General features: G+C 39.4%; 2 protein-coding genes across 3 annotated transcripts in view; both read left to right on the top strand.

The window, feature by feature from the left end:
* ncapd3 (non-SMC condensin II complex, subunit D3) overlaps positions 1-8165 on the top strand; it is a 39300-nt gene extending 31135 nt beyond the window's left edge. Inside the window, exons 27-35 of the mRNA XM_022681761.2 lie at positions 187-374; positions 696-806; positions 2395-2562; positions 2651-2787; positions 3210-3277; positions 4809-4856; positions 6150-6206; positions 6322-6379; positions 7882-8165. Of these exons, the coding sequence (XP_022537482.2) occupies positions 187-374; positions 696-806; positions 2395-2562; positions 2651-2787; positions 3210-3277; positions 4809-4856; positions 6150-6206; positions 6322-6379; positions 7882-7957 (911 nt within the window). The 3' untranslated portion in view covers positions 7958-8165. The remainder of the gene's footprint in view (positions 1-186; positions 375-695; positions 807-2394; positions 2563-2650; positions 2788-3209; positions 3278-4808; positions 4857-6149; positions 6207-6321; positions 6380-7881) is intronic.
* A 1356-nt stretch (positions 8166-9521) lies between these two features.
* The window catches only part of wdr19 (WD repeat domain 19), a 38423-nt gene continuing 23297 nt past the window's right edge, over positions 9522-24647 (top strand). Inside the window, exons 1-14 of one of the 2 annotated variants that reach the window (XM_049472443.1) lie at positions 9522-9612; positions 11385-11476; positions 11600-11665; positions 12148-12273; positions 13671-13786; positions 14314-14429; positions 14533-14613; positions 15763-15852; positions 16569-16681; positions 18069-18242; positions 18579-18649; positions 22557-22729; positions 22985-23099; positions 23739-23845. In XM_049472443.1, the coding sequence (XP_049328400.1) occupies positions 9607-9612; positions 11385-11476; positions 11600-11665; positions 12148-12273; positions 13671-13786; positions 14314-14429; positions 14533-14613; positions 15763-15852; positions 16569-16681; positions 18069-18242; positions 18579-18649; positions 22557-22729; positions 22985-23099; positions 23739-23845 (1446 nt within the window). In that variant the 5' untranslated portion in view covers positions 9522-9606. The remainder of the gene's footprint in view (positions 9613-11384; positions 11477-11599; positions 11666-12147; positions 12274-13670; positions 13787-14313; positions 14430-14532; positions 14614-15762; positions 15853-16568; positions 16682-18068; positions 18243-18578; positions 18650-22556; positions 22730-22984; positions 23100-23738; positions 23846-24647) is intronic. The other variant, XM_022681762.2, reaches the window with a different exon arrangement.

Below are 24647 nucleotides of genomic sequence, written 5' to 3'. Positions count from 1 at the left end.
TGGGGTTATCAGCAGGCTAAAGGCTAATAATTATTACCTCTGAATTGGGAAAGAGCTAGAGCAGGTAGCAGCTAATGCTAGTACTGCTCCAGCAGTCAGTCAGATATGCGCAGTCAGATATGCGCACCTCCGAACGGCTAAAGAGCTAATGCAGTTGGCAAATAATGCTAATAATGCTTTCCGTAGCTCTGTTCGTGGACTCGGAGTTGCCGCTGGATGCTGACGGATCGGAGCTGCTGGCCGACGTGTTTGATGTTCTTTCCCTGAAAGAGATCAAGCTGACTGCTATCAGTGGCTCCGCCCACGCTGACGAGCCACCTGAAGACGAGATGGCTGCGGCTAAAGTCATCATGCAGAAGAAGCTCGTCTCGCAGGTAACTCATATTTCTCAATAGTTATCTCAATTCTGAGTTCTCCTGGATGAGTTGCCCATGCCCTTTTGAATTACTTTTTTCGCATAGGGCCATATTTGTTTGAATAGATTGTTTTTCCCTTGAAATAAATGAAATCATCATTTAAAAATTGCCTTTTATTTTTTCTCTAAATAACTTTGTCTGAATTTTTTTTGTGAATCTGAAAAATCTAAGTATGGCAAAATAAAACAGACGAAAGAAAAAAAAAATAAAAGGCAAATACTTTTTTTTTTCACAGCGCTGTATCTTTCTGTATAAAATGCTTGATGTTTTGCCGAGCAGGTTCAGAAGAAGAACTTTGTGGAGAACGTGATTCCCATGGTCATTGCTTTAAAGAACCAGCTGGAGGAACACCGCTCTCCTGTCCTCAAACACCTCATGGCTTACCTTCAGGTGAGACAATTCACAGATGTCTGTGAATTGAGATGTCTGATGTCTGATGTTATGAGCGAGTTATCTAGCGACATTACTGGGGCGAGAATTAAGATTAAGGGAGAGCTAGCCAACATACTAACAGTAGCATTGAGTTATCTAGCTACATTACTGGGGAGTGAACTAAGGTTAGTGGAGAGCTAGCTAACATACTAACATTAGCATTGAGTTATCTAGCTACATTACCGGAAAGAGAACTAAGGGTATCGGAGAGCTAGCTAACACACTAACATTAGCATTGAGTTATCTAGCTACATTACCGGAAAGAGAACTAAGGGTATCGGAGAGCTAGCTAACATTAGCAGCGAGCTAGCTAACATACTAACATTAGCATTGAGTTATCTAGCTACATTACTGGGGAGTGAACTAAGGGTATCGGAGAGCTAGCTAACACACTAACATTAGCATTGAGTTATCTAGCTACATTACCGGAAAGAGAACTAAGGGTATCGGAGAGCTAGCTAACATTAGCAGCGAGCTAGCTAACATACTAACATTAGCATTGAGTTATCTAGCTACATTACTGGGGAGTGAACTAAGGGTATCGGAGAGCTAGCTAACACACTAACATTAGCATTGAGTTATCTAGCTACATTACCGGAAAGAGAACTAAGGGTATCGGAGAGCTAGCTAACATTAGCAGCGAGCTAGCTAGCATACTAACATTAGCATTGAGTTATCTAGCTACATTACCGGAAAGAGAACTAAGGATAGCGGAGAGCTAGCTTTTTTTTTGAAGACAGAGGGTATTCTGCGTGAAATGGCACACGCTGTACGATGGCAATGCGCCACACTACACGCCTTGCGTGTATGATAGGGCCCTCTTTGTCTGTAAGCGCAAAGTAAAAAAAAAAAAAAGTTCCTTCAGCTGCTAAAGTAACGTGCAGTAATGGGGTGTCGGAAATGGTAACGGCGTTATAGTTACAGTCAGAAAAATGTGTTAAATTACTCGTTACTGAAAAAAGTAACGCCGTTAGTAACGCTGTTAATTTCAACGCCGTTACTACCATCACTGCTCACCTCTGAACAGCGAAAGAACTAGCACTTAGCGCGGTTAGTGGCTAATGCTAATACTGCTCCAGTCTTGATGCTGGAGAACTAAACTGAAACTCCTGTATAACACTGCACTTCAGCATTTAGTGGCTTTACTGCTCCTTAATACCTGACTGATAAAAATCATACATAACACGCACAGATTATAAGGCGCACTGAAGATTTTTGGGAATTTTAAGTGCTTCTTTTAGTGCAAAAACTATATTATATAGTATTCAGAAAACCACGTGAAATCTGCACATTAGAAGATGGTTTGAAAAGTAATTACAATTAGATTTCTAATCTAATCCAGAGTGATGAAAGTGCTGATTTAGATCGGTTAGTTACTGATAATGACCTTGATACCACTTACCAAAGCATTGCATGCATATAATAAACAGTTTAATGAGACAGACATCTTGGTTTTGGTCTAGTCTCAGTGTTGGAACAAAGTGGACGGGATTAAACTGGCTAAATCCTTTTTGTAAAATTGTGTGTGTATGTGTCTGTTTTGTAGGTGACCATGCAGGACTACCGCTCGGAGGTGAAGGAGCTGTTTGCTGCAGACGAGCAGCTGGCCGCTGAGGTGGAGTACAACCTGAAGATGTACGAGAAGCAGAAACAGCAGGAGCAGCAGGAGCAGCTGGAGCAGCAGCTCACCAACTTCACTCTGTCTCCTAGTCCTGTGAGTTAAAAACACGTACAGAAACCTGGATTATTAACTCTTCACTCTCTACACTCAGTGACCTGTCTGTCTGCTTCTCCGTGTTCAGGGCAATGCGGCCACCGCTGCTGCTGCTGCAGCTTCTCCAGCGGCGAGAGCTGGACTCAGACCAGGTGTTACCACTCCTCTCGCCCCACGTTCTGCTCAGATACCTGCAGACAAGCGGAAAGCTTCTGACGTGCTCAGGTTTGTAGCGCAGTAAGGATGAAACAGACTCTGTAAAAAAAAATATTTTACACTTCTTCTCAGTGATAAAACTCCTGCATCTGGACTGTAATTGAAAAATTGTCTTTCTCTGTCACATGACATCGCGTTCAGTAGCTCCTCCATTTCCATTATCTGTTATGTTTACGCGGATTTTTGTGGAAATGCACACCTAAAGTGTAATTACGGTGCGTGGCAGTGGACATCTTTACGTACTTATGTCACACGTACAGCCTCTAAAAGAGGATCCAGCTCAGTTTAACCAAATACGAGCGGCTGGTGGAGCAATGGAGACTTCAGAAGAGGAACTCAGAGCTCAGCAGCTCATTTACTCCTAGTTAAAGCAAAGAAAGGAAGGAGTGAAGTATTTGACTGAGCGCTCTCTCTCTCTCTCTCTCTCTCAGGCGTCGTACGTTTGCTGCTATGCTGACTCCTGTGGGAAGAAGAGTCTCCCAGGACACGATATCCTCAGGTAAACACGCACCAGCAGACTAGAACACGCACCAGCATACCAAGTGACCACTTCAGTTTCTGAATCAGTTTCTCTGATTTTGCCATTTATAGGTATATCTTAGAGTAAAATAACCATTGTTGTTTTATTCTAAAAACTACAGACAACATTTCTCCCAAATTCCAAATAAAAATATTGTATTTAGAGCGTTTATTTATGGAAAGTGAGAAATGGCTGAAATAACAAAAGATGCAGAGCTTTCAGACCTCGAATAATGCAAAGAAAGCAAGTTCATATTCATATAAAGTTTTAAGTTTGAGTCCAGAAATCAATATTTGGTGAAATAACCCTGGTTTTTAAATCACATTGCACTACCTACTGTGCACTACTTAGTGTGCACTACCTAGTGTCTTTTTACCTGTACACTAGCTACCATGCGCACTACCTACCGTGGGTCGTTTTTACTACCTAGGGTCTTTCTTAGTACCTGTTGTGTGAACTACTTACAGTGCGCACTACGTAGTGTTTTATTACCTAGGGTCTTTCCTACTACCCACTGTGTGCACTACCAACAGTGTGCACTACATAGGGTCTTTCTTACTACATAGGGTCTTACTTACTACCAAGGGTCTTTCTTACTACCTAGGGTCTTGCTAACTACCTAGTGTGTGCACTACCCACCGTGCACACTACCTAGGGTCTTTCTTACTACCTAGGGTCTTTCTTACTACCTAGTGTGCGCAGTACCCACTATGCGCACTACCTAGGGTCCTTCTTACTACCTAGGGTCCTTCTTACTCCCAACAGTGTGCACTACATAGGGTCTTTCTTACTACCTAGTGTGTGCACTACCAACCATGCGCGCTACCTAGGGTCTTTCTTACTACATAGGGTCTTTCTTACTACCAAGGGTCTTTCTTACTACCTAGTGTGTGCACAGACCACCATGCGCACTATCTAGGGCCTTTCTTACTCTCTAGGGTCTTTCATACTACCTAGTGTGTGCACTACCCACTGCGCACTACCTAGGGTCTTTCTTACTACCTAGGATCTTTCTTACTACCTAGTGTGCAGTACCAACCGTGCGCACTACCTAGGGTCTTTCTTACCACCTGGGGTCTTTCTTACTACTTAGTGTGTAATATATATATATATATATATATATATATACATATATTATTATTATAAGTCAGACTCTGTCTCTTTTTGAACTGCTGCTCATGCAGCATTATCGAGTAGCATCACCGCGCTAACGCTCACTTAGAAGTGATGAGGGGAAAGAGTGAAGATCTCCATCTACCCACCCAGAGAGAGCAAGGCCATTTGCACTCTCTCAGGGCTCTGGCAGCAGTTGGCAAGCTGCATGACCGGCATTCGAACCCGCAATCTCCCGATCATAGTGGCAGCACTTTAGACCACTTTAAAAGTGTGTGTTTGTTTATGGAACCGGTGTTGATGCATGTTAATGATGAGGGAGTGTTCAAATTCAGTCACAGCCTTTAATTCCTGCTTTTATTTCATTTCTATGCTGTTTTCTGTTTGTCCTTTTCAGTTCCATCAAAGGGGTTTTATGATGGCAGAGCTATCAGCACTCCACAAGGTAAGATACTGATTATGAATGCCTTCACACACCTTTTTTTTTTTCTTCTTGCACTACCTAGTGCGCACTACTCAACTCGCACGTCCAAGGATGCTAGTGTGCACTACCTCTGTACCAGAACACTATTTCTTTCTTTTTCTTTTACTACATAGTAGTGTGCAGTACATCTGTACCAGAACATTCTCTTTTTTTGCACCACTTTCTAGTGTGCACTTTCTAGTGTGCACTTTCTTTTTTTCTTTTTTTTTTTTTATTATTGCTGGCACTGCTCATCATTATAATAATAACTTTTCTGCCTTAATAGTCTTTTTTCTGTATTCTTGCTTTCTGTTTTATTTTTGTCTTTCTTTATTTTTGCTTTCTGTCTGCCTTATGTTTTTTCTTTTTCTTCTGTCTGCCTTATCTTCCTTTCTGTATTTTTTTTCTTTCTTCTGTCTGCCTTATCTTCCTTCCTTTCTTTCTGTATGTATACTTTCTTTAGTTTTGATTTCTGTCTTTTGCTTTATTTCCTTTTTATATTTCTTTTTGTATGAATTCTTTGTTTCGGTATTCCCCCCTGTTGTCTGCCCCAATGTTTTATTTTCTTCTTTCCGCTTCCTGTCTGTCTTAAGTTTTCTTTCTTTCAGACTGCCTTCCTTTTTTTTTTTTTTTTTTTTTCAGTTTTTTTCTGCCTTACGTTATCTTTCTTTCTGCCTTATGTATTTTTTCTTTCTTTCTTTCAGGCTGCCTTACGTTTTTTTTCTGCCTTACATTCTCTTTCTTTCTGACTGCTTTATCTTTTTTCTCTTTTTTTTCTTTTCTTTCCGCTTTTTCTTTCCGCTTTTTGACTGCCTTACATTCTTTCTTTCTTTTTCACTTGTCTGCCTTACTTTCTTTCTCGTTTTATTTATGCTTTGTCTGTTTTGCTTTACTTTATTTCCTTTTGTATTTTTTCTGTAGTTCTGTATTTCTTTTTGTATGTATTCTTTCTTGCTGTATTTATTTGTTTTTTCACATTCTAGTTTATTGTTTTTTTCTTTTTCCACTTTCTGTCTGCCTTATTTTTCTTTCTTTCAGACTGCTTACGTTTTCTTAACTTTTTTCTGCCTTATCTTTCTTTCTTTCTTTCTTTCTTTTTTCCTATTTGTTTCTATTTTACCTTTTGTTTATGGGCCACTGCAGTGTTTTTGAGTTCTTTAGCCTTTTCATGTGTAGTCGTTCCTGAGTAAATGCGAGTGAGTTTAGAGCTTCAGTTTGATGATGTGTGTTGTTGTAGTGTTTGTGTAACACGGTGATTTGTGTGATTGTGTGCAGCGAGCATCAATGAAGTGACGTTCGGAGAGCAAGTCAGCGCTATTCACTGTGACGGAGGTAAAGATTCACTCTCTCTCTCTTTCTCTCACTCACTCTCAGCTGTTCTGTAATTCACTGCTGTTAGACTGACTCTTGTTATACTTATGACTCTTCTGCTGGTTTCTGGCTACAGCGAGACGAGACACAACAGGGGAGGGGAGTGTTCTGCATCTGAAGTCTCCTGAGCATCAGTAAGTGCTGTTTATATTTTATTTTATTTACTTTACTTTTATATTATCCTATTTAGCAGAAATTGAAACGCAACATCTCTGCGCTTATTGTTTCTCTATACAACACCAAGCGCAACTTTAGGGAGCGTTGGAAAATAGCAGAATCTGCTGTAAAACTTTCTCAAAATGTAAACTTGTGATTTCAGACTAGTGATTAGATTTAGCTATTTATAGGTATAAATTTGAGTAAAATGAACATTGTGGTTTTATTCTACAAACTATGGACATTTCTCCCAAATTCCAAATAAAAAATTGTCATTTAGAGCATTTATTTGCAGAAAATGAGAAATGGCTGAAATAAAAAAGATGCAGAGCTTTCAGACCTTAAATAATGCAAAGAAAAGAGTTCAGAAATCAATATTTGGTGGAATAACTTTGATCTTTAAATCACAGTTTTAATCATGCATCTTGGCATCGTGTTCTCCTCCACCAGTCTTACACACTGCTTTTGGGTGACCTTATTCCACTCCTGACACAAAAATTCAAGCAGTTCAGCCTGTTTGTTTGAGGGCTTGTGATCATCCAACTTAAATCAATCTTACATGATTACATTCAAAGGTTTGTCAATTAGGGGTTCAGGACTGGAGATTGACAGTCAACTTTTTTAAAATTTAAATGTCAGTCAGCAACCGCAGGATCAAGGTCAAGTGACCTATAAAAAGAATGGCAAATGGCAGCTGGGGTAAAGAAGGTGTGCATGGGTGCTTGAAAAGAACAGTTTAAAACCTGTAAATCTTATAGAGGCAGGACTTGAGCTAGAAAAAGGAACTTCTCCAATGAGAAGCAAAGAAGAGCCAGGCTGAAGTTCAATAAGCAAAAGATCATAAGAACTGGACTATAGAGGACTGGAGTAAGATCATCTTCTCTGATGAGTCCAGATATTTTCAGCTTTGTTCAACACCTGCCCATCAAATGTTTGGATGAGATGAGACCTTTAGATGGCCTTTAGATCTTCGCTGGAAGATAAGATGATCACAAACCATCAAACCAAGCTGAACTGCTTGAATTTTTGCACCAGGAGTAAAGGCATAAGGTCACCCAAAAGCAGCGTGAAAGACTGGTGGAGAGCATGCCGAGACATGAAAGCTGTGAAATAAAAGCAAAAAAAAAAAAAATCTTGGTTATTCTACTTTTTACAATTTTTCCTGTCCTGTATGTGTATATATTTGTTTTTTTTACGTTTAGTTTGACATGATGAGGTCACACTTAGAGAGAATTAAACAGGTTTATTCATTACTTGTTTTGTATGATCATTTTACCACAGTCCCTAACAGTGCTGCTCACTGCTGGAGAGAGAGAGAGACTAACTATAAAGTGCAGTGATTTTTTTTTGTGGCTCAATTCATTTTTTTTTTTTTTTCATGTTAAATATGTTCATATAAAGACTAAGTTCGGTAAAGATGACTGACTATTTACAAGGATTCTCTTATTTATTCTCATTTTTATTTTATTTTTTTTTTCAGAGCACCAGCTCCCAGGCAGTGGAATGTGGAGTCTCCCATTGTGAGGAAAAGCAGAGGCAGGAAAAGACAGTTATAAAAAACAAACAAACATGCATTTATATCAAGCCATTATGATTTTCATAAACTTTACTGCTGTTTTCATACTTTTCTATGTCTGATCTGTCCAGTTTTTAACTGTAATTTTTTACATATTTTTCTGCATTTGTTATTTCTGCTTGTCTGAAATGTACTGATAACTCTTGTGTAAATAAATATGAGCATCGATTCTGGTGGTTTTAAATGTTCTGGTGTTTTTTTTTTTATATTAAATATTTTAAAAAGTAGTTAAAGTGGCCTTCAAAAGTATTCATACTCATTCATTGAGCTTTTTTTCACATTTTGCCACCTTATAAACACAAACGTAAATGTGTGTGTATATATAAAAATCTTCCCAATTTACAAGACCAATTACCCAACCCACTCATTTGGACCCTATCACTAGTGATGCCCCAACACCAGGAGGGTGAAGTCTAACATGCCTCCTCCAATACATGTGAGGTCAGACTCTCTTTTCAAACTGCTGCTGATGCATCATTGACCAGTAGCATCGTAGTGACTTGGTTCCGATACATCAGCTCACAGACGCAAACATGTGCTGATCCACATCACCCTTTGGAGTGATGAGGGGAAAGAGCGCCATCTACACACCTAGAGAGAGCAAGGACAACTGTGTTTTCTTGGGGGTCCTGCAGCTGATAATAAGCTGCATGATCAGGATTCGAACCAGCAGTGTCCTGATCATAGTGGTAGCACCTTAGTCCACTGGACCACTCTGCGCCCGTGCAAATGGTTTTTATTGAGATTTTAAGTGATGGACCAGCACAAAGTAGCACATAATTAGGAAGTGGAATAAAAACAATACTTTTTTTTTTGACATGCAAAAGTAATCAGCCCTCTTTACTCAGAAACCCATAAAATCTCAATTAAATAATTTTTTAATACAGGTTTGTGGTTGTAAGGTGACAAAATGTGAAAAAAATTCCAAGGGGTATGAATACTTTTGCAAGCCACTGTACTAGCCTAGTTAGCTAATTGAAGGTAACACTTTACAATAAGGGTCACAAATAACAGTTTTTACAACAGGATTAAGATAAAGATCTTTTTGAAGGTATTAACTAAATATGACATTTAGCTACGGAACGTTAGACAAACACCTGAAAGATCCTGCCGATTTTGATACACGGATTGTTATTCCACCCAATATTGATTTGAACGCTCTGCATCTTTTTTTTTATTTCAGCCATTTCTTATTTTCTGCAAATAAATGCTCTAAATGACGATATTTTTTTGTTTGAGATTTGAAAGAATTGTCCGTAGTTTATAGAATAAAACAACAGTGTTCATTTTACTCAAACATAAACCAATAAATAGCAAAATCGGAGAAACTGATTCAGAAACCAGTTTATATGTATTACATAACTAAATAATATAAATAATAATCATTAAAATCATTTTTATTTATTTATAACTAATAACACGTGTTTTGTATTTATTGAATTGCTATATTGTGAATTTTATCAAAGTAATAAACAAATAAGTAAACATAAACGCCGTTGGTTGCTGGGCAGCGTTCAGGGCACGGGATTGGTCGTTGCTAAGGGCGGTCGCTAAGGCAGGAGCGGACGCCTCAGCGCGGGGCATTGTGGGAAGGAGAGAAGTTGTGTATTGGCTGTATCTGGAGGCAGCATGAAGGTATTTAATGTTATTAAACTCGCGGTCTGTGATTATAATGAGCTGCTGGGTTTATTTAACTGTTTATCTCTCAGCGCGGAGTTTCAGCGCGGCTTAGTTTTAACTCGCTACCGGTTACCGCTGTATCTGCAGCTCCGCTAGCCTAGCCTGCTAACTCTCAATAACCCCGAGCTCCCATACACGAGCCAGCAGCGCTCGAGCTCCTACATACAAGCTAAACACCTACAGAAACAATAACACAGCGCTACGAGTTTAAACATTTAGCCCGTTTTCTCCCCTCTTTTCTCTATCTCCTTTTATCTGTTTCTCTTCATCTCCTCTATGTTTCTCCTCCTCTCTCGTTCTCCTCACTCTTTTTCCTTCATTCTATTTCTCCTATCCTGTTCTCTGTATTTCCTCTTCTCTTTACTGTTTTTCACATTCTGTTTCTCCTCCTATTATCTGTTTCTTCTCTCCCCTGTTTTTCCTCTTCTGCCTCTCTGCTTCTCTGTTTCTCCTCTCTTATTCTCGGTTTCTCCTCCTCTGTTTCTTCTCTCCTCTTCTGTTTCTCTTCTCCTATTATCTGTTTCTCCTCCTGCACTCTTCTCCTATTCTCTTTATCCTCTTAAATTATGTTTCTCCTCTGTTTCTCCTCCTCCCTCATTCTCCTCAGTCTTTCTCCTCTCTCTGTTTCTCATATTCTGTTACTCCTCCTTCTCTGTTTCTTTTCCCCTCTTCTCTGTTTCTCTTCTGCTATTTTCTGTTTTTTCTTTCCTCTTTTTTTCTCTTCGCTTATTATCCGTTTCTCCTATTCTGCTCTTCTCCTATTCTCTGTTTCTCTTCTTCTATGTACTATTTCTCCTTTCATATTCTCTTTCTTCTCTCATGTTCTGTTTTTCCTCTCCTGTTTTCTGTTTCTCATCTCATGTTCTCTGTTTCTCCTCTCCTATTCTCTCTTTCTCCTCCTCTCCTTTCTGACTCCTCTCTCTCCTCTATCCTTCTCCTCTCTATCTTCTATTCTGTTTCTCCTCTCTTCTCTATCTCCTATTTTATCTCCTTCCCTTTTCTGTTTCTCACCTCCTCTCTTTCTCCTCTCTTTTAATCTCCTCTAATTCCACTCCTCACCTATCCTATTCTGTTTCTCTTCTCATCTCCTTTCATTCTCCTTTTGCCTCTGTGTCTCCTCTCCTATTCTGTTTCTAGTCTCTTTCTCTCTTCTATTTTCTGTATAAATTCTTTTCTTTTCTATTCTCTGTTTCTCCTTTCTTTCTTATCTTCTGTATTTTCTCCCCTTTGTCTCTATTCTTTTTCCCCTGCTATCTTCTCTTCTCTGTTTCTCTTTTCTTCTTTGTCTCTCTGTCTCTCCTGTTTCTCCTCTTCTCTCCTATTCTGTTTCTCCTCTCTTCTCATATCCTCTGTTTCTCCTTTTCTCTGTTCCTTCTCTCCCCTTCTCTTTCTGCTGTCATCTCCTCTTCTCCATTTTTCCTTCTCTTCTTCTATTTTTTGTTTCACCTCTCATCACCTCTTCTCTGTTTCTCATCCTCATTTCTCATTCTCTCCTCTCCTGTTTCTTCTCTTTTCTCATCTTTTCTTCTTTGTTTCCTTCTTTGTTTCTTTGTTCCTCCCCTTCTCTCCTATTATTTTTCTCCTTTCTTCTAATCTCTTCTCATTTGTTTCTCATCTCTTCTCATCTCCTCACCCCTGTTTTTCCTCTCCTTTTCTTCTCCTATTCTCTCCTGTTTCTCCTCTTTTCTCCTCTTCTAATCTGTTTCTCCTCTCCTCTGTTTCTCCAGAGAGTCTTCACCCTGTCGGAGAAGGGCTGGAGCGGCTCGGCTCTGCAGTACAGATGGCAGAAAGCTCTGGGGAATTATCTGGCTGTTGCAGGGTAAGATCAGTTGTAGCTGTTTGTATGTTGTATGTAGGTCATGTTTTTATTCTATTTTTATACAGTTTTATACATTTGTATTGTTTCTATACTATTTTTATTCACTTACTGTTTTATGAGCAGCCCCGACAACTCGGTCAAGATATTCGACCGTCATGGACAGAAGATGAACGAACTCAGTCTACCTGGGTCAGTACAAGCACTCTTACAGTACCAGTCCTCTTCTGATTTTATGATTTATGAGTTATGATTTTTTTTTTAAGATTGTTAATTTAATATTGAAGACATTAAAGCTATACAGGAATACGTGAAATCACGTATAACTGGGTCTTATGAAACCATTTTTGAATCAACAAAACTGATTTTAACTGAGGCGAGTGAGACCTGCAGTTTTTTAAATGTTGTTCTGGGTTCTTTTGTGACCTCTTGGATGAGTTGTCCATGCCCTTTTGGAGTAATTTTAGTGAGAACATTCACCACTGTTTCATGTTTTCTCCGCTTGTGAATAATTGCTCTTACTGTGGAACTTTGGAAACCTTTTCTAGACTGATAGATGATCAATGACTTTGTTTTCTCATCTATTCTTGAATTTCTTCAGATTCAGGAGGATAATGTTTTTTTTTTTAAACGAATTAATTAAGATGTGTGTGTATCTGTGTGTTTGTGAGCAGGAGGTGTGTGTCTCTGGACTGGGATAAGGATGGGGACATCTTGGCTGTAATTGCAGAAAAATCCAGCTCTATTCATCTGTGGGATGCCAACGTCAATAAGACTTCACAGCTAGACAGCGGCATGAGGTGTGTGTCTGTGTGTTTTTGTGTGTCTTTGTATGTGTCTCCGTGTGTGTGTGTCTCCGTCTTCGTGTGTGTGTATCCACGTCCTTGTGTGTTCCCGTATGTGTCATTGTGTGTGTGTTTCCGTTTGTGTGTCTATATGTGTGTATGTGTCTCTGTGTGTGTTTGTGTGTGTCCGTATATATGTGTGTGTGTCCGTGTGTGTCCCCGTGGGTGTACGTGTGTCTGTGTGTGCCCGCGTGGGTGTTTTAGTGTGCATGTGTGTCCGCGTGTGTGTCCTAGAGTCTGTGTGTTTGTGTTCCACGTTTGTGTCCATGTTTGTGTGTGTGTCTCTGTGTGTGTGTCTCAGTGTCCCTGTGTGTGTGTGTCCCTGTGTCTGTGTCCCTGTGTCTGTGTCCCCATGTCTGTGTATGCGTCTCTGGGTCCATCTGTGTGTGTGTCAATGTTTGCGTGTGTCTCTGTGTGTGTGTCTCAGTGTCTCTTTGTCTGTATCCCCATGTCTGTGTACGCGTCTCTGTGTCCATCTGTGTGTGTGTCCCTGTGTCTGTGTCCCCGTATCTGTGTCCCCATGTCTGTGTACGCATCTCTGTGTCCATCTGTGTGTGTGTTCCTGTGTCTCTGTCCCTGTGTCTGTGTCCCCATATCTGTGTCCATCTGTGTCTGTGTCTATCTGTGTCTGTGTCCCTGTGCCTGTGTAAACGTCTCTGTGTCCATCTGTGTCTGTGTCCCTGTGTCTGTGTCCCCATGTCTGTGTACGCGTCTGTGTCCATCTGTGTGTGTGTCCCTTTGTGTGTGTGTCTGTGCCTGTGTCCTTGTGTCTGTGTGCCCGTCTCTGTGTCCGCGTCTCTGTGTGTGTGTCCAGGGGTTTGTGTGTGTTTTTGTGTGTATGTGTGTGTGTGTGTCCGTGTGTGTCTGTGTGTGTGTGTCACATTTTGATATATTAGAATGGTGTATAAAATTGGAGAAAAAGCCTTCGCATTTAAAGATACAGCTAACTCATCTGCACCTAAAACCTTCTTAACACGATGAATCAGGCATGTGACATCAGATCTTTAGTAGTGTCTTGGTTAAATCTTGTGGTTTCAATAGATACAAAGCTCCTCATGGACCTGACATGAATCACTCACTCACTCACTCATGTTTAGCAGGCTTGTCCTCAAAGGGGTGCTATTAGTACACATTGGCTTTGGTGCTTCACATCAGTGACAGTGTTTCCTTATTGTCCTTATAGACAAATGGGCCAATAGAAAAGTTTCTAAAATTATTTAAATTAATAAAATACTCTACATTGATTGCTATTAAGAGTGGTAAATGGTAGTAAATATTATTTTTTTTGTACCTATAAAGATTACTGGTAATTCATTGTTTATTTATGGATTATTGTTGTTTATTTGCATCAGAGATCAGCTATCTTTTCTCCTGTGGTCCAAAACTGGCCCGCTATTGGCCGTTGGTACATCTAAAGGAAACCTGCTCATCTACAACCAGCAAACTTCACGCAAGATACCTGTGCTAGGTAAACATGACCCCCCTCCCCACACACACACACATATACCATAGTTTTTACACTACACGTCGCACCATAATATAAGGCAAACTATTAATAAATGTCTATTTTCTGGTCTATTGTCATATATAAGGCGCACTGGATTATAAAATGCATTTTATTAGACACTATAAGGAACTTCTAATTCAGCAGGTCTCGCCACTGGGTGGTGGTGATGGTGGGGGTGTAGCTAACTAAGTTAAGTAAAGCTAAGCTACTAACTGTAATAATAAAAAAAGACTTTCTTTTAAAGTAAAAAAAAAAGTAAATCGCTTCAGTTTATTGACAGTAAGCTTAGATTCTCAAATTTCTCCAGCACCAAGGCTGGAGAATTAGCATTAGCTGCTAATTGCTAGCAGTTCCATGAAGATTTACAAATTCTGAAAGCATTAACATCTCAAACGATTGTATTAGATTTCTTTTTTTTTTTTTGAAGAAAAATATCACTTGCATAATAATTTGCAACAAAGCATAATGTATTTGTGTGTTTTCTGTAGGTAAACACACTAAACGCATCACCTGCGGGTGCTGGAGTTCTCAGAACCTCTTAGCTCTGGGCAGCGAAGATCGCAACATAACGGTCAGCAACCACGAAGGAGACACCATTCGACAGGTGTGTGTTTGTGTTTTTCTTATGTTTATTGATCTTTAAAAGATACCTTTTTTCATAGATATGAGATCTCTATGCTTTCTCTCTCTCTTTCTTTTTTTTTTAGACCTCGGTTAGGGCAGATCCTGCTGATATTCAGTTCTCTGTGATGAAGACAGATGAGAGATCCTCACCAGGAGAGAGCACTGTAAGTACACAGACCCACGAACCCAAGTTCAGCATGGCTGTTTTAACACAATTACTATAATTTAATGACACCTAGTATATGTCATCTACTTTAGATGATCAATTAAACCAAGGGTTCTTAACCTTTTTAACTGCGCGACCCCCTTGTATTCTCCAGGAAAATTTTGTGACCCCCCATCATTGGCAGCACAAATAAAATAGTTGGAATGGTTGGGCCTGCATTGGGGCACAAATATTTTCTATGCATGGCTTTAGTAGGGCTCAGGAACAGGCGAAAATTGTCTTTTTACGTTTACTACAGGACAAACCATTCAAACATGTGGATGAGCTCTCCTCACCCGATAAAAAAAAAATCACACAGTGTCTGTCTGGCTTAAAATAGTTAGATACAGCTATTAAATGAATAAATCAACATTCATTGAAAAGACCAGTAAGACGTTCTGTATGCTAAGTAACAAAGAAGGCAACAAGCTAGAAGCTAATAAGCTAATAACAACATTTAATAAAAATAGATATAAAATAGGTAAATCACCGACTAAACTAAGCTCAAAATGCTAAAATAAATATTATCTAACGAATTCTAAAAGATCAAAACGAAATAGTGAACACTCTAAGCAGTAGCTTAAAGACAGAATATAAAGCTTTACCAGCGCTAGGTTGAATCAGCGAAAATATACTTTATTGATATTGATTTAGTAAATCAATACCCGGAAGTATGTCACGAGTCACGACCCCCAGGTTAAGAACCCCTGAATTAAACAATCTTTAAGTCTTTAGTAAACCTTACCTGAATAAATCCGCTCTGTCGTTGTGTACAGACAAAGTGAGTGACTGAGCAGCGTGCCGCAGTGCTTACGCGTTATACACTGACTCAGGCGGAAGAAAAAGTAGTTCCCACCAAGCTCTTACCAGTTAGACAAGATCTCAATAGTTTAGTTACTTTCCACTGTGTTCCTGTTACTGATATATATATTGCCTCAAATGACTGAAGTATCAATCAAGTATCGATATTTTGATTTGAAATTCTTTGAAAATTTTAGAGCATAAAGATCTGGTATCGGAGGCGTTGATATTTCAGTATCGATCCGCGCATTTTATGTGTTTTACCCATTTGTACTGTTTGGGTAATGAGTGTGTTTTCTTTGTATAGCCAGGGTTTAGTAAGTGCTGCAGTGCTGCAGAAAGGCGGTATCTGTGGAACAGTCCAGAGGATGATGACTCACTCTCTTATGCGGACGTGGTAAGAGAGGGAGAGAGAGGGAGAATCAAAGAAAGAGAGAGAGAGAGATAGAGAGAGGGAGGAATAGAATGGAATGAACTTCTGTTACTTCTGTTTAAAGTTATTAGGTGTTGTTCTTACAAGTACACATACTTGTTCCTGATTCATCCTCTCTAATGAGGCCAATGTCTTGAGACTGTGTCAGTGAAAAACACTTCACTTCCCTTCAGTTTCTCTGATTTTGCTATTTATAGGTTTATGTTTGAGTAAATAGAACATTGCTGTTTTATTCTATAAACTACAGACAACATTTCTCCCAAATTCCAAATTAAAATATTCTTATTTAGAGCATTTATTTGCAGAAAATGAGAAATGGCTGAAATAACAACAAAAAAAAAAGATGCAGAGCTTTCAGACCTCAAATAATGCAAAGAAAAAGTTCATTTCATAAAGTTTTAAGAGTTCAGAAATCAATATTTGGTGGAATAACCCTTGGTCATGTTCTCCTCCACCAGCCTTACACACTGCTTTTGGATAACTTCATGCTTTACACTGCTGGTGCAAAAATTCAAGCAGTTCAGCTTGGTTTTTGATGGCGTGTGATTCAGTTTGGTAAAATTGTTCAAATTTAAAAAAACTCATCATTTTTAAGTGGTGTCTTATTTTTTTTTCCAGAGCTGTAGACAATTTGTAAATCTGGTGTACTGATGTTAGTTTGAATGACCTCTGACCTTTAGGTGAGCGTGGCAGTGGGAAAGAAGACCTTGTTCCTGTTTAACCTGAATGATCCTGATAACCCCATCGAACTGGCCTTCCAGCAGCGCTACGGCAACATCATCTCATATCGCTGGTATGCACACAGTCCAGAAACGCCTACCTTGTAATTCAGCTGATGGGCAATTTATTGGAAACACCTTCTCTACAGTACCTTTTGCTTATACTTATTGGTGGCCACTTTATTAGAAACCCCTACTACTGTACCTTGTGCTTACACTTATTAGTGGCCACTTTATTGGAAACACCTACTACAGTACCTTGTGCTTACACTTATTGGTGGCCACTTTATTAGAAACACCTACTACTGTACCTTGTGCTTACACTTATTGGTGGCCACTTTATTGGAAACACCTACTACTGTACCTTGTGCTTACACTTATTGGTGGCCACTTTATTAGAAACACCTATTCTGCTGTACCTTGTGCTTGTGCCATGAAAAAGTATTTAAAACGTGATTAATCATAATTTTTGGAATGTTGAGTTAAATTTTTACTAACCACAACCAAGCTTGAATACTGTCAGGCCTGTAGAATAAAAAATCACTTAAATTATACCTGTCTGACAACATGAAGCAGATAAAAGATCTCAAAAAGAATCAAGAGTCATTGATCATCTATCAGTCTGGAAAAGGATTAAAAGTCATTTCACTAATGGAGAAAAAACATGGAACACTGGTGAACCTTCCCAGGGGTGACCAGCCTACTGAAAGTTACTCCAAAAGGGCATGAACAACTCATCCAAGAGGTCACAAACAAAATAACCCAGAACAACATTTAAAGAACTGCAGGTCTCACTCGCCTTAGTTAAGGTCAGTGTTAATAATTCAATAATAAGAAAGAGACTGTGTATAAAATGGTCTTGGAAAATTCCAAGATAAAAAACGTTACTGAACAAAAAAAAAACAACACAACTACCTGTCTCACATTTACCAACTAAGATCTTGATGATCTCCAGAACTTTGGGTAAATATTCTTTGGATTGACGAGACAAAAGTGGAGCTTTTTGGTAGGTGTGTAAAACTAACACATCATTTCAGAAAAAGTGAATACATACTGAATGTAAAACATGGTGGTGGTAGTGTGATTATTATCTGGGGCTGCTTTGCTGCTTCAAGGTCTGGAAAACTTGCTGTAATAGATGAAAGCAGGAATTCTGCTGTTTATCAGACAATCCTAAATAGAATATCCGACCATCAGTTTATAACCTCAAGCTCAAGCGTACTTGGGTTCTGCAGCAGGACAATGACCCAAAGCACACAAACAAGTTCACCTCTGAATGGCTTAAAAACGAACAAATTGAAGTGTTTGGAGTGGCCTAGTCCATTAAGAGTTTGATTGAGAAGTTGTGGATGATCTTAAACAGGCTGTTCATGCTTAAAAAAATAACCCTCCAATATGGCTGAATTAAAACTATATATTTAATATATATTCTCTTTCTCTTTCTGTTTTTCTGTTCTGCAGGTATGGTGATGGCTACATAATGATCGGCTTTTCTCACGGCTATTTTGTGGTCATCTCCACACACATTCGTGAGATTGGGCAGGAGCTTTTCCAGGCCCATAATCACAAAGACTCCCTGACCAGCATCGCCATTTCTCAGGCTCTCAATAAAGCTGCATCCTGTGGAGACAACTGGTAGGTGACCTGTGGTCTGTAAAGTATTGTCTTGGATGTATCTGATTTGTGCAATATTTGTCTTTTTCACGCTTATCCTGAGTCTAGTTTTTGTCGCTTCATTCACTGTCATTCATTGTCAATGTTTTCCTAAACCTGTAGTTCTCTCAGTTTATTGGTCAGACCTGTCTGGGGCGGAGCAAGAAAGATATACAGAAAGAATGTCCTCTGTATTAGTATGATTGTGGTTCATCATATGATGTGCTATTAGTGAAAACAATACAATTGATGCAAATATGCATGTATTTATATACAATATATATGTATGATGACCATAACTGTTCTGTCTTTCTGCAGTGTGAAGATTCATGATCTGACTGACCTGAAGGAGATGGATGCCATTGTCACTCTGGAGGAGGAGACTAAAGGTTCCTGTCTCTATGTCTCTCAATCTTTCTGTCTCTTTGTGTGTCTCTGTCTCTAACTCTCTTTATTTCTCTCTGTCTCTCTCTCTCTGTCTCTATATATATGTATATATTTGTGTCTCTTTGTGTCTTTCTGTGTCTACTTGTGTCTCTGTCTCTAACTTTCTTTATTTCTGTCTGTCTCTCACTCTCTCTCTATGTATATATCTCTCCTTGTTTCACTCTGTCTCTCTCTGTGTCTCTGTCTCTAACTCTCTGTCTTTGTGTCTCTTTGTGTCTCTCTGTCTCTAACTTTATTTATGTCTGTCTCTTACTCTCTCTCTCTCTATATATATATATATATGTATCACTCTTTGTGTCTCTTTGTCTCTCACTCTCTCTGTCTCTAACGCTCTGTCTCCCTTTGAGTCTCTCTGTCTCTCTTTGTGTATTTCGATCTCTAACTCTCTCTCTTTCTCTAACTGTCTCTATGTCTCTCCTTGTGTCTCTCTTTGTGTCTCTTTGTCTCTGACTCTCTCACTCTCTTTGTCTCTAACTGTCTGTGTCCCTTTGATTCTCTGTCTCTCTTTGTATTTCTCTGTCCCTAACTCTCTCTCTTTGTGTCTCTCTGTCTCTAACTCTCTCTATGTCTCCCTTTATGTCTCTCTGTCTCTTACTCAATTCAATTCATTTCAATGTAGCTTTATTAGCATGACTGTGTAAAGTACAGTGTTGCCAAAGCATTACAACAATTCATATCAATAACAATGACATGAACATATATAACAAATAACAAAAATAACGACAACATCAATGATAATAACAGTTAGACTGTGTTAACAATATGAATCATTATGATTCTCATATTAATTACTGGATTTGGGGGGGGGGGGGGGTGTTACTCACTGTCTCTCAGGCTGTCAAGTGTTGCTACATATTTTGCAGCGAGGGGGGCGGTGTTCCCCTCTCCCAGAATTATTCCTAATTTTTCAGTTTCTGTAAATTTTTCAAAATTTGGAATCATATCTTTAAATCTGTCCATGAATAATTCTCTTGTTTCTTTAAATTTTTCACATTTAAGAAGAAAGTGGAGCTCTGTCTCGACCTCACCTGTCTCACAGTGACCACACCTCCTCTCCTCTCTGGGCAGCCAGGAGCGTTTATACCTGCCCCTTTCTATAGCCAGGCTGTGGTCACTGAGTCTGTACCTGGTCAGGATCTGTCTCTGCTTCGTATCTCGGACAGTCAAGAGATACTCTTCTAATTCATACTCTGTTTTTAGGGCCCGATAGCATTCTAGCTTGTTTTGGGTTTGGATTTGTTTTCTCCAATGTTCCAGATAATCACTCTGAGTGTTTTTGGTGATGTGCCTGATGTTGGGTTTGGGGGATGAAGCAGTGCTGGGCTGAGGCTGCTGATTGTTAGGATTTGTTAGAGGGTTAATAAGCCTCAAGACCAGCTGACTGAGGGAGCTCTTTTCAGGGTTCAGTTCTTGGCTCTGTAGCGCCTTAAAATGCAGCGTGTCACTGGGACTCGTCTTCAAGTGCATCCAAAAATTTAGGGATCGTTTTTGGATGTTTATTATTAAAGGGAATCGGCCTAATTCTGCCCTGCATGCATTGGTTGGAGTTTTTCTCTGGACTTTTAAAATCAATCTACAGAATTCTGCATGCAGGGCTTCTGTTGGATGCTTGTCCCATCTAGTGTAGTTGAGTTCACTGAGTGGACCCCAGACCTCACTCCCGTACAGCGCAATGGGCTGGATCACACTGTCGAATACTTTACACCAGATTGGAATGGAAATGTCAATATTGTAGAATTTTCTCCTGATGGCGTACATCGCTCTGCGAGCCTTGTCTTTTAGTGCATTCACTGCCGAACTGAAACTCCCGGATGCAGTAACGACGAGGCCGAGGTACGTGTACTGCATCGTGTGATCTAGGGCGGTGCTGCCCAGACTAAACTGGTATCTGTGTTCCTGACATCTGGGCTTCTTTTGGAAGACCATTACTCTGGTCTTCTTCATGTTTACTGCCAGGGCCCAGTTCTGGCAGTACTGCTCCAGCAGGTCCAGGTGCTGCTGTAATCCCTGCGCACTGGGGGACAGCAGCACCAGGTCATCTGCATAGAGCAGGAACTTCACCTCCCCGTCCTGCAGAGCGAGTCCAGGGGCTGCAGACTGTTCCAGCTGCACCGCTAACTCATTAATGTAGATATTAAAGAGTGTTGGACTCAGACTGCAGCCCTGCCTCACTCCTCTTTTCTGAGTGAAGAATTCTGTGTGTTTGTCTCCAATTCTAACAGCACACTGGTTTTCTGTATACATTGATTTAATAATTTCGAAAACTTTACCCCCTATACCGCTCTCTAGTAGTTTGTAATATAGTCCGTCATGCCAAATAGAATCGAATGCCTTCTTAAAATCTACAAAACAGGCGAAGATGTTTTCGTTTTTGGACTGATGTATGTGTTGATTTATTAGGGTGTGTAGGGTGTAAATGTGGTCAGTAGTTCTGTGATTTGGAAGGAAGCCAATCTGATTCTTGCTCAGGACATTGTGTTCGGTAAGGAAAGAGAGAATTCTGCTATTTAAAATGTTGTTAAACACTTTCCCCAGATTACTGCTCACACAGATGCCTCTGAAATTGTTGGGATCTGATTTATCTCCACTCTTATGGATCGGGGTAATGAGTCCTTGACTCCAGATGTCAGGAAAACATCCAGAACTCAGGATGAGGTTGAATAATTTGAGCACTGCCCCCTGCAGCTCAGGAGTGCTGTTTTTAAGCATTTCATTTCTGATGCTGTCAGGGCCACAAGCTTTATTAGATTTTAAAGATTTTAGTTTTTGTGCCAAGTCTTCCTGTGTTATTGGGTAATCGAGGGGGTTTTGATTGTCTTTGATTGCACATTCAAGTGACTGTAGTTTCTGTGTGATCAGATTGTAATTGGAATTTAGATTTTTTTCTGATATTTCTTTGTATAGAATTTCAAAATGATTTTTCCAGATTTCACCGTTTTGTGTGGGTACTTCTTGTGGTTTTGTTTTGCTTAAGTTATTCCACATCTCCCAGAACTGATTTTGTTTGATAGAATCTTCTATGTCTCTGAGTGTTTTGTTTGTATGGTTTAGTTTTTTGGTTCTGATTGAGTGTTTATATTGTTTAAGAGTTTCACAGTATTTTTGTCTCAGGTCTTGATCTTCTGGTTGTCTGTGTTTTAAATTTGATAATTTTCTTAATTCTTTTCTAATTGATTGGCATTCATGATCAAACCATTTTTCTTTTGGCAGTTTTTTGCCTTGTTTTCGTTTATTTTTTTTCTGGAGTTCAGACTTAGAAGATGCTATGTGTATTATGCTGTTGATTTCATTCACAGCTTGATTTACACTGTTCTTGTTATTTTCAAAAACTGTGTTAATAAAGTTAGTAATTTTGTTAGATACATGATCTGATTGAAGTGCTCGAATGAATTTGTCTGCACTATCTGGAGCCCATCTGTAGGTCCTGGGGGCTGAGTACAGCTTATTGGACTCTGCTGCTGTTGATTTGGGTTGATGTGACCATTTCAGGTACACATTAATTTGGTTGTGGTCTGATAAGGGAGTTTGCTGTCGGACAGTTTTGAGAGTTTGCTCTCTCTCTCTCTCTCTCTGTTTCTCTCTTTGTGTCTCTTTCTGTCTCATTTTGTCTCTTTGTCTCTAACTCTCTCTCTCTGTCTCTTTTTGTGTCTCTCTGTCTCTCTTTGTGTATTTCTCTTTGTCTCTTTCTGTGTCTCTCTCTATAAATTTCTCTCTCTTTCTCTCTCTCTCAACATATCTTTCATTTAAAAGTAAATCATATAAATAAATAATAAAAAAGGATAACTGAATAAGATATTAATAACAGTGTTGTAATTATTTAAGAATTCTCTCTCTCTCTCTCTCTCTCAGGATTGGATCAGATCTGCTGGACAGATGATGGTCAGTTATTGGCTATTTCCTCTCAGCAGGGCAGTCTGCACGTCTATCTGACCAAACTGCCCATCCTGGGGGGCAGCTGTGGGACACGCATTGCTTACCTCACCTCTTTACTGGAGGTCACTGTGACCAATCAGGTGGAGGGGGTGAGGAACACACACACACGCACACACACACAGAATCCACAGCATTTTCAGTATGGTTACATTTAATTGAAATCTGAAGGTGGTTGACTGTTGTTAGGGTTCTAATTAGTCAGTGGCACACCTGTGTTTTCCGTTGCCAAGATATATTCAGAAGCACCATTGCTATTTAAATGACACAAGTACAAGGCGTGAAAATAGACTTTTGACTAGAGAGAGATGTGTCTCGGCTAATTTGATCTGTTTCTGTCCAATAAGGATCCCACCATGGCCGTTGCAGTGGAGGTGGAGCCAAACTTCATTGCGGTGGGACCGTATCACCTCGCTGTGGGGATGAATAACAGGGCGTGGTTTTACGCTCTGGGAAACACTGGTGAGTTTACTGTGTGTGTATGTGTGAGGCCGATTGTTCGTGCAGATGTATTTTTTCATTAGTTGTATAGGTTAATCCTTATTTATATATCTTATTTATGTTTATTGTCAATGTAATAATTGCGAAAGTAGTTGATACCAGGCCTTGTGACACAGCATGACAAATGTGAATCGTGACAGCCTGGCATGACTATCCACCAAGGGCAATCATGGAAAAAACCCTTTTGGAAGCTGCAAAAGACTTAAGACCGAGAAGGAGGTTCACCTTCCGACAAGACAATGACCCTAAACATACAGGCAGAGCTACAGTGGAATGATTTAGATCAAAGAATATACATGTGTTAGAATGACCCAGTTAAAGTCCTAAAGACCTAATTCTCATTGATCTTCTGTGGCAAAACATGAAAACTGCTGTTCACAGACGCTCTCCATCCAACCTGACTGAGCTTCAGCTTTTTTACAAAGAAGAATGAGCAAATATCTCAGTCTCTAGATGCGCAAAGCTGGTAGAGACAACCCCCAAAGACCTGCAGCTGTAATTGCAGTGAAAGTTGGCTCTGTTCATTTAATAAACATTTACTTTTACTTTATTGGTTGCATATTTTTGTGCTTATGTATCTCTCTATATATGTTCACGTAGGCGTGGCACGTCTTAAAGATATGGAGTATCTGGGGACAGTGGTCAGCTTGAGTCTGAACTGTGATTACGCCGCTGCTCTCTTTGAAGGAAAAGTTCAGCTGCATGCGGTAAGAGTTTACGTCAGTGTTCATTTTGACAGGTGATTCTGATTTAGTTTTAGTCTTAGTCTTTTGACTAAAATGTATAATAGTTTTAGTTACATATTAGTCTTTTGGTTATTACTAGTTATAGTGTAATATTTAATATCTGGCTGTGTTTATGAATAATTATATGTTTAATATAGACACCCAATATTCCATTTTAAAGCTTAGAATCTCTGCTTTTTTTGGTTATCTAGCTGATTTAGCTGTATCTCCTTTCAGAAAATAAACATTTAGGGCGAAATATGCCTTCTTTATTAAAATTATGAATCATAATTTTCATATTTGCGTTTTTCGTACGTCCATATTTGATCCAATGCGGACATGGCTAGTAGTAAAAGCGAAATAACTGAAATAGCCCTTACCTGTTCAGCAAGATGAAACTTTTACTTTTACATCCACAGTTTAAATAATCCTGGCTTGTTTTTTCCTTCATTTTTTCCTTCATTTCTTTGAGTTTTACTATGAGTGAATAAGCTACTGAGCTCTGAGTTTCCCCTTCTGAAGTCCCCATTGCTCCACCAGTCATTTGCGTTCAGTAAAACTGAGCCGGATCCTCTTTTAGAGGCTGTAAGAGTGACGTAAATACGTAAAGACGCGTGACGTGGCCAGAGGAACCCCGTGTGAAAAGCGAGTCGACCCCCCAGTTTTTAGAATGAATATATTAGGCTTAGCAGTAACACTGGTACCATTAAACACAACATTTTATCCCTTTTGCACTCAGAAATGCTTTTGCTTTCAGTTAAAAAAGTGAAATAATACAGACTGA

The sequence above is a fragment of the Astyanax mexicanus genome, chromosome 25 (genome assembly GCF_023375975.1).
Source record: "Astyanax mexicanus isolate ESR-SI-001 chromosome 25, AstMex3_surface, whole genome shotgun sequence".
Taxonomy (NCBI): domain Eukaryota; kingdom Metazoa; phylum Chordata; class Actinopteri; order Characiformes; family Acestrorhamphidae; genus Astyanax; species Astyanax mexicanus.
The sequence above is the reverse complement of the archived record's forward strand: the minus strand, read 5'-3'. Positions and strand labels throughout refer to the sequence as shown.